The following is a 10,278-nucleotide window of genomic DNA, read 5'->3' on the forward strand; positions in this document are numbered from 1 at the left end:
CTTTTCTTTTCCTCTTTCCTTCTTCACCACCACCTTATTTCTCTCACATATATCACCACATCTTCTCTCTCTCTACTTCTGCTTATTCATCCATCACAACCATGGCTGCTGCAGTAAGTGCTGCAATTTCCCTCCCATCCTCCAAGTCCACTTCCCTTCCATCCAGAACCTCTCTCATCTCACCAGAAAGAATCACCTTTAACAAGGTTCAAGTCCAATTTACATACACACACACACATGTATATTAATACAACATACATACATACATATATATATATATGTATGATCAATTTTATTAATTGGAGTTTGTGTGACATGGGTTTGGGTTATTCAGGTCCCTTTGTACTACAGAAATGCCTCTGCAGGTGGAAAAGTGGTTGCTCCCATCAGAGCCCAGGTCACCACAGAGGCTCCTGCCAAGGTTGAAAAGATTTCCAAAAAAATGGAGGAAGGTGTGGTTGTAAACAAGTTCAGGCCTAAGGAACCATACATTGGCAGATGCCTTCTCAACACTAAGATCACTGGTGATGATGCTCCAGGAGAAACATGGCACATGGTCTTCACCACTGAGGGTATTTCCTTTAATTTTTTTTTTTTTCCCTTCATAATTTATCAAATTTTGTTGAATTCCCAATATAGATATCATTCTTATATATACAAGGAACTTTAATCATTTTTTTTTTTTCTTCTTTTTTTTTACTAATTTTATCCTGACAAATACCACACTTACCACTTGCCCCTAGGTGGCGACTTGAATTGACCTTTCAGGAAGTACTTTTAGGGTACACATCATGATGTTTCATGATTGATTAGTTTATATAAAAGATTGATCTTTTGATTGATTAGGGGACTTGTTCCTACCAAACTTGAATAGAAGAAGTACCACTGGGTTACAGACTTCGTGATTTTTTTTATTGATTAGGGTATATAACAGATCTTTTGAGCTGAGTGGTTGGTTATATGGATTTGGTTAGGGGAGGTACCCTACAGAGAAGGGCAATCCATTGGGGTGATTCCAGATGGTCTTGACGCCAGAGGGAAGCCTCACAAATTGAGGTTATATTCAATTGCGAGCAGCGCCCTTGGTGATTTTGGGGATTCCAAAACTGTAAGTGATTTACATTTGCTATGGCCTAAAATTACAAAACAATTGAAGTAGAGATTGGTCTTAACACTTGTTCAATATTAAATGATTCATATAACAATTGGACATTTTACTATAACTTTTGCAGATTCAATAGATCACCTAAAAAATAAAGCTACTCTTTTGGTTTTTTTTGGTCTTGTTTTCTTTCAAATAAGTGAATGCTTTGGTCTCATTGCTTCATGTAGGTTTCTTTGTGTGTGAAAAGGCTTGTCTATACCAATGACAAAGGAGAACTAGTTAAAGGAGTTTGTTCAAATTTCTTGTGTAAGTTTGCTTGACTCTTTGCTCTCTGGCTCTGTGCAATTTTATCTTTCCACAGTTTTGATCTTTCCACACTTTATTTTTTATTAATTATAACTTACTGTTTAAAAAAATAGTTTTGAAGAGAGAAACTAAGCATGAATGACACAAAAATATAACGTGGTTCTTATACATATTTTTCATTATATTCTCTGTTAGTTTTGTTTACAATGACCTCCTCTTTATATAGATGAAAGAATATAAACATGTGATAAATATAAAAAACATATTGATGGAGGATTCTTAAAATAATAAAATCAATCCCATGAATCACTCCTATCAATATTATAGAGGGATTAAATAGTTCCTATAATGATATTCTCTAAAACTTAGCCTGAGAGACATAAATTTCTGATGGAGTGGTAGAAAATTTTATAGATTCTCATTTAACTTGAAATTTTGTATGTTTCAGGTGACTTAAAGCCCGGGTCAGAAGCAAAGATTACAGGACCTGTTGGAAAAGAGATGCTAATGCCAAAGGATCCCAATGCCACCATTATAATGGTAACTTTATTCAATACCATCTTTCTGTTCTGTGTCTAAAATTTCTGGCCCTTTATACTGGATTCTCTTATATGTTTGTCACTGTTTTTCATTTTTTACGAGTTCCATGCTTTGATATACATCTGTATAATTAAAATTCTTTGTTGCAGCTTGCAACCGGGACAGGTATTGCTCCTTTCCGCTCATTCTTGTGGAAAATGTTCTTTGAGAAGCATGAAGACTACAAGGTATGTGTTGAACATGAATGGATGATTAAAAATGCCTCATTTCACTTGAAGACATGCCACAAATTTAACATAGTGATTGTAGTAGGATATGCATTGAATGATGATCTTTTTGCATCAGTAATTGAGGTTTAATTTTCATTGAATGCTCATTGTCACTATAAGTTTCACAAGCGATTCCACTAGAAGGACAAGATGTGATCAACTACTTTGGTTGAATAATGTTTTCATATAATGAGTGACTGTTTGATCTTTTTAGTTCAACGGTTTGGCGTGGCTCTTCTTGGGTGTTCCTACAAGTAGCTCACTGCTCTATAAGGAGGTAAGATAAAGAGTTTTGAATCAAGTTCAATTGATGAGAGAAACCTTTGAGGCTTAACATTGACATTGTGTTGGTTGGGATTCGGGACAGGAATTCGAGAAAATGCAAGAGAAGAACCCTGAGAACTTCAAAGTTGATTTTGCTGTGAGCAGAGAGCAAACTAATGACAAAGGCGAAAAGATGTATATCCAAACCAGAATGGCTCAGTATGCAGAAGAGCTATGGCAAATGCTCAAAAAGGATAACACCTTTGTCTATATGTGTGGGCTGAAGGGCATGGAAAAGGGGATTGACGATATAATGGGGTCATTAGCAGCCAGAGATGGTAAGAACATAATGCCATCAACTTGGGGCCGGTTACATGAATCTCGTGTTTCTATTCTGCTCTATTTAAAGTCAAATGACATGCTTTCATCGTGTATTCATGGGACTCGTGTTCATATTGGTCATGACTGTCAAGCTATCTAGCATAACCCTCCCACTTTACTAAACTCTATTTTTTGCTGCTCTATTTTTGCAGGCATTGATTGGATCGAGTACAAAAGGCAGTTGAAGAAGGCAGAGCAGTGGAATGTGGAAGTCTACTAGAGCTTTTTTTCTTGTACAAATATGTCCTATTCTTGAGATAGCACCTTTATGTGATTTCCTCTGCACTGTGTAGATAGAGTAACCTCCTTTATAATTAATTTTCTTCCTTTTGTTTTTTTCACTCATAAAGCAATTGTAGTGTTATGCCTCTTTCAAAGTTTTTTTTTTTGAGGCTTGGATCATAAAATATAGTGGAAGAAAACTTCAGCCTCTCTGTATGGATGGATTATCAGTGACATTTATTGTCTATTATCTTATTACCTTCACATCAACTAAAGATAGCTCTTTAATTGTAGAGATAGTATTATTTTTCGATATTTTTTTCTTTCTAGCGAAGAACTCTAGAAAGTTTAGAACTTTTTACTTTTCATTTTTGAAATGAGAGGAAATATCACTGTGTTAGGTCCATTGAAGATAAGTTTCAACATTGATTTAATCTGTCAACTTCGTCAATAAAAGGGTAAAAAGGTAAATATAGTGGGAGCAACATCAGCCTCTATTTATTTCCACATTTTATTGTCAATTATCTTATTACCTGCACATCAACTAAAGAGTAGGCATTCATAGTTCTTGTGGCTCTTTAATTTTAGAGATACCATTATATTTTGATTGTTTTCTTGTGCAATTTGACGAATGTAAATTTTTGAAATATGTCGTCAGTTTTTTTTTATACTTCATGCAAAAATAATAAAAATTTGTAAATACTTAATAAATATAGTATAATTAGGGTCGAATTATATTCTGAATTCAAAGTCAAAATTAAAATCTAAGGGATGAAAAAGAATATTTTAAAATATTTTTTTAAAATTTTTTAATAGTGATATTAAATAAAACAAATAAAAATAAGATTAAATATTTTTTGATCAAATAATGGGAAAAGTCTCTGGGGATGAGAATCCATAACCACGGATCTATATAAACAAATTTATTTTGTTCTTGTCAATTTTTCTCTAATAAGCAATTCACTTCATCCATCCAATTACAACTTTAAAAGATGAAAAAAAATATAGAGATAAACAACACTTACTTATTATATAGAATAGAACATTTTTTTATTTTTATTTTTATTTAATCTGGTATATCTTTAGTAAATAGAAGTATGCATTATACGAATTATCATCAATTGGCAAACACGAAAAATCTTCCCTCTAAATTTTTTTTATTAATCTAAGAATACACAATAGAAGAATAAAAGACAGACTCTAAAGAGAAAAATTAAAACAAAACATGGAAGAAATTCAATTACATGTCAGCCACAGTGGCTTCATCTTTCTCTCGAGATAGGTGTTTAAGATAACATATTAATAATAAAATAAAACATAGAAATAAAAGATGTTTTTCATTGAAGAAAAAAAAGAATTACAAGGAAAAATAATGTAATACAATATAAAATCTCTAACTATCTCTATTTGTAATCCCTACCTCCTTTACATATGTCCCTATTTATAGAGTTTAGAATAGAGGAATTAGGAGGGAAAAAGAAAAGAATTTAAAAATAAAAATACACGAGGGAGATGAAAAATATATAAAATCTTCCTAAAATTTAGGTACTTTTCAATTTGAAATGATATTTGCTTATTGAATAATGATAGGGAGACCGATGAATTAACTCTGAATAAGTATCGAATCTGACCTGTTTTTGTCCACCTCATCTATTTAAACAGTTTCCAAAAATAATTATTTAACACGTGATAAGAATGACCAACCACGTCAAATTCGATACTAATTCGGTTCTTCTATCGTTACTATTGCTTATTTGATGGAGCCAAATTTGAATTGGACTAGTCATGTATAAAAATAAAGCACTAAATCATTTCTCTTACAAGGCTTCTAATGCTCTTTTTTAGCAATAAATAAACTTTTATCCTTTTCAAAACCATACATTTTCTCTTTTTTACCATTTTTGCTTATTTTCTTCTTATTTCAAAATTAATCCCTATAAAACAGAAAAAATAAAGATAAGGACATTTAACTAATAAAAAAAAATTAATTAATTAATTAATTTTTTAGTATAAAATAACAAATTTTGTACAATTATCATTGGTCAACTTCATCAATGAAAGGGTAAAAAGGTAAATATAGTGGGAGCCAACATCCACCTCTAATTTTTTTTTTTTTGACTGAGATTTGAACTCCTGACCTTCCTTTACAAAGTAAGAACCTCGTACCGCTAGGTCACAAGTCTATTGATCTCTACTTTTTATTTTTTTTACTCTGACAATAAGAAACAACCACACGACATTTACAATGAACAACCCAACCAAATATCACTACACGCAAAAGCATAAGACACACCAAGATCAACACACATAGAAAGCCTGTAAAACCATGACTCAGATTACAGGACATAGGAACTGCTCACAATAGTGACAATAAAGTACAAAGTTCATAGTTATCAGGTAAACCATTACCTGTAAACCACTAAGGCTCAGTTTGGTAGAGTGGAAATGAGAGGAAAGGGGAGGGAATGTGATGGAGAGTGATTAAAAAGTTGTGTTTGGGTAAAATGGGTGGAAGGAAAGAAAATGATAGGGAAGGCTTTGGAGGGTTAAGTATAGTTTTGTACAGTAATTTGCTTATCCTTCAAAAAATGAGAGGAAATGAAAAGAAAAGGAAGGCAATGGGGCTGAAGCAATATTTGTGATGCCAATTTTACCCTCAAGATTATATAGATATACAAGTTAGCAGCTGCAGAGAGAGTGAGAGACAACGGGTCAGCCGCTAAAGCTTGCGAACGGCGAACCCGAACTGGAACAGCGGCGATAGAAATTGAAAGATATGATTTTTGATTTTCTGAACAATCTGAAATGATATACCAATAGGGGTTTTGAACTTTTGATTATTGCAGACAGATATATAAACTGAAATATATGGGTTTTAAACTTTTGATTCTTGCATATAGATAGAAAAACTGAAAAATACGGGTTTTGAGCTTTTGATTCTCGTAGTGCACAGAGAGAGAGAGGGCAAGTTCAGACTGGAGAACGAGAATGGAGATGGAAGCGAGATTCTGGAGGCTGAAATGAGTTGCCCTAAAATTTTTTTTTCTTTTCTTGTGGGCTGAGGAGACAATATAAATATACACACAGCAAATTAAACCAAACACAGTACCAAATTAAAATTATTCTTTTCTTCCCTTTCTCTCGTGACTAATGTCATCCTTCCTCTTCAAACCCACACTACCAACCATCACCATAAGGCCATTGGTAGATACTCGAAGTAACGTACTCACTACGCGGATGGTACAGAGTGACTGTTAGATTTTTGAGTTTCAATCTGAAAGAACATAAGATGACATGGGTTTCGGGAAGGAACCAAAGTCGCCGGCAACCGAGAAGGAGGAAGAATAATTTCGCCGGCAAATCCCTAAACTCTGAAGTCTTCAAAATAGAGCAACAACTTCGACCCGGACTAGCAACCAAAACAAATAAACTTTGATTGCACTTGGAGACCTGAACAAGGACAAGGTTTAATCGTGTAATCGTGCTACAAGGACGGCGGCGATGAATCGCCATCAACGATAACTCCAACAGAGAAACATCGCCGAGTAGAGCGATGAACAACGGATCCAAACACCAAAATATTGTTTTTCTGAACCAGAGATCTTGCAACTGGGATAGGCGTAGTACTACCAATCGGTTGACCCTCCACGGAAATCCATGGAGAAAAAACCATTGATAGAGAGGAAGGCAAACCGAGAAAACTGAAAGCAAATAAGTTTAGAAATAAGATTAACATTAACAAAAATAACAAAGACAACGTAGTAATATCCGGATCAAAAGGAAAAAGTCGAAAAAATGGAAAAGCAAACTTTTCAATTTTTAAAACCCCAAATTGACTTTCAATCCATAGGTGCCTCTCCGGAGAGACAACCCACAGGGTCGTCGGAATGGAGAGGAGACGAGACGAAAGTCATCACAGTCTTCATAAACCACGCAGAGCACACCACCATGGAGAAGAATCCAAACTCTGATTGACAGAGGACCTCTACGGGAAGAGGAAATCTAATCTCTGGTGAACAGAGAACGACTTTGTTGGACAAAAGTTGAAGGAAATTGGAAGATCTGATGGCAATTTGGTATTTCTCTCTCTAGGTAGAGAGAGAGAGAGAGAGAGAGAGAGAGCGCGAGCGAGCACACCACCATGTGTAGTCAACATCAACATCAGCCGCTATCTATTTCCACATTTTATTGTCAATTATCTTGTTACCTTCACATCAACTAAAGAGTAAGCATTCATTGTTCTTGCATGATTTATTGTTCCAGACCATTTTGGAGCCATCCACACTACTCTCTAAACTACCAACACAGAAAAGTGGGGTTTGTTGGGTTCATTTTAAGAATTTTTTTTTTGAAAAATTTTGTTAGTTGATAGTTTTTATATAATTTGTTTTTAAATAGTGTTTTGTTTTCATATAATTAAAATACAAAAAGCAGTATAATTTTTTGTTTTGGTTAAGATTTTTTGGAACACTGTTTTTTCTGAATTAGGGAAAAAATGATATAACAATTTCTAATAGTTAAAACTGTTCAGGTTTTATAACTATTTAATTTTTATTTATTTATTTTTTATTATTATTACTATTATTTTGGTTAAATGAGAACAATAAATAAATAAACCAAATAAATCCTTATTCTTGGTATTGAGACCTTTTTAAAGACTGTTTTCTTCTCTCTTTTTGTTTAGTTGAGTGGAAATTATTTAGTAAGAGGGAAAGAAAATAAGAAGAAAGTGTTTTATTTTGGAAAGAAAATAAGAAGAAAGTGTTTTTATTTTTTAACCACTTACCCTCATTGTATAATTTTACAAACATTGATAAGAAGTAATAATACCCCTTCACATGATATACCATTAAGTTCCTTCTTTTCTCACCCCTCTTTGGTCCTCTTTTGGGAGGAATAGCAGCAATGCCACATCCCATCCATCCTCTTTCTTTTTTTTTTTTTTTCTTTTTTTTTGGTACCAAACAACAAACAATAACAATATGCTCTATCCACCTTCCTTCCCTCTTACTCCCAAACGCACCATTAAAACTATGAAAGGATCACAAATTATAGATTTAGAACACTTTCATCTCTCAAACAAATTCTGAATTATAGACAAATTTTACATTATTGCAAGACTATTGAAATCTTCCAAACTACTTCAAATGACTCTAAACACTATGAATAAAGTTGGACTATTTGGTTGAGTTAAAAACTTTTCATTCATTGTGAAAAAAAGAAAAAAAAAAAACTTTTCATTCAATATATCTTTTTAATATTGAAGTCACAATTCATAAAATAAGGGGGTATTATTTATTTATTTTACATGTTAGATTACATATCGAGTCAAATAAATCTATATATTACTATATGGATCTATTTTATGGCACTGACCAAACTTGTCATTCTACTTTTTGGCTTTTAAGATATTTAATTATTTTTAATAAAAAATAAAATTAAAAATAAACAAAAAATAAAATAAATATTACAAGCACAAATTTCTAGCACTTTCTATATGCTAACAAAAAGGCAATAAAAGAATATTTTTACCTTAAAAATAAGAGAGAGAATGGTTTCCCGGTTTCAGTATAATAGTACTTTTCCTTTTGCTTTTTTCTTTCCCCAATTGCAAGAGAGTTCGATTCCAAACCGTTTTAGGGTTCTCTTAGGTCTGCTTAAAGTCTCCACCGTTATATATATACCTTCACTGTAGAGAGCGCTCCATCTATGTATACACATATACATACAAAGAGAGAGGATTTTTAGGGTTCGTGCGTGAGGGAGAAGATCGATTTGATCGATCAATGGCGGAGGAAAACACCAAATCCAAAGGCACTGTGAGGTGGTTCAACGACCACAAGGGTTACGGATTCATCAATCCGGAGGATGGTAGCGACGATCTCTTCGTTCATCAATCGGCGATCAAATCCGACGGCTTCCGTACCCTCAAAGTAGGTCAGTCCGTCGAGTTCTTGATCGTTTTGGAGAACGGCCGCACCAAAGCCGTTGAAGTCACCGGTCCTAACGGAACTTCCGTTGAGCAGACCCGGAAAGAGGGTTACGGGGGAGGAAGAGGAGGCCGTGGGGGTGGTGGTGGTGGTGGTTACGGTGGAAGGGACGGCGGCAGGGACGGCGGTGGGTATGGGTATAATGGCGGATGGAGAGGCAGGGAAAGGGACGGTGGGGGCGGCAATGTGTATCGTGGTGGTGGCGCTGGTTCCGGTGCATGCTATAGCTGTGGAAGGACTGGGCACCTGGCCAGGGATTGCCGTAGTAACAATGGCGGCGGCGGCGGTAATGGGGGATGTTATAACTGCGGTGAGCATGGGCACTTAGCAAGGGACTGCCCTGGCGGCGGTGGTGGCAGAGGCAGTGGTGGTGGTGGTGGTGGTGGTGGTGGTTGTTATACCTGTGGGGAGATTGGGCACTTGGCAAGGGATTGTTCCCAGGAAGGTAAAGCTGGCGGCGGCAGGGGTGGTGGTTTTGGGAGGTATGGAGGCGGAGGCGGTGGCGATAACGCTTGCTACAACTGTGGGAAGCAAGGCCATTTTGCTAGAGAATGCACTGAGCTTTCTCGATCTCAAACAACAGAATATGAGTAATCGGCTGTGATCTCTATTTCTTTTCCTCTGATTTTTTTTTGCTCCTTTTTTTCAGTTGGTTTTTGGTGGGTTATACATACATAGGATGGTTTTTGAAATAGTTCGTGTCTTGATCCACTCTTTGCAAAGAACTTTCTGGCTAGTATTCATATATAGATGGTGATTTGGTTATTGATTTTGGATTTCACTTTGATTTGAGATTATTTTACATTGATAAATCAATTGTTCATTATGTGACATGGTGGTCTTATATTACTTGAATTTGTGATGTAATGTGTGTTAAATGTTATGGATTTCTCTTGAGTTAGGTTATAACTTATGTCTACGACTTGTGGTTGGAACATTATTAATCAATTTTTCCATGTCTTTCAATTAGGCGTAGAAGAACCTTCTTCTTGGTATGACACCGTTAGGTTTTCATGCTTAAGATGATGTTGTACAAACTTAGAAACCTAATGGTAGTATAATATCACACCTAGTATAGTCAACATATTTAACAACCTGGGATTTTGACATATTGGTTGGATAACCAACTTTTTTGCCACTTAGGGTTACATTGCTATCTCACTGCCTACCCCTCCCATCCTCCATCATTGGCGCAGCTCCT

At 35.1% G+C, this 10,278-nt stretch overlaps 2 protein-coding genes across 2 annotated transcripts; both read left to right on the plus strand.

Moving 5' to 3' along the window:
* Positions 1–3,351, plus strand: LOC132286547 (ferredoxin--NADP reductase, leaf-type isozyme, chloroplastic). The gene is made up of 9 exons (XM_059788896.1): positions 1–206; positions 335–572; positions 975–1,108; positions 1,333–1,411; positions 1,860–1,951; positions 2,101–2,178; positions 2,435–2,497; positions 2,588–2,822; positions 3,018–3,351. The coding sequence occupies exons 1-9, from the start codon at positions 102–104 to the stop codon at positions 3,083–3,085; spliced, it is 1,092 nt and encodes a 363-aa protein (XP_059644879.1). The 5' UTR covers positions 1–101; the 3' UTR covers positions 3,086–3,351.
* Positions 3,352–8,613: 5,262 nt separating this feature from the next.
* LOC132285722 (glycine-rich protein 2-like) lies at positions 8,614–9,908 on the plus strand. Its single transcript, XM_059787915.1, has one exon. The coding sequence runs from the start codon at positions 8,874–8,876 to the stop codon at positions 9,669–9,671; it is 798 nt and encodes a 265-aa protein (XP_059643898.1). The 5' UTR covers positions 8,614–8,873; the 3' UTR covers positions 9,672–9,908.
* Positions 9,909–10,278: the final 370 nt, after the last annotated feature.

This window comes from Cornus florida, unplaced genomic scaffold (genome assembly GCF_030987335.1).
Source record: "Cornus florida cultivar Cherokee Brave unplaced genomic scaffold, ASM3098733v1 CherokeeBrave_3.0.0_Hap2_Chr11, whole genome shotgun sequence".
In the NCBI taxonomy this organism is placed as follows: domain Eukaryota; kingdom Viridiplantae; phylum Streptophyta; class Magnoliopsida; order Cornales; family Cornaceae; genus Cornus; species Cornus florida.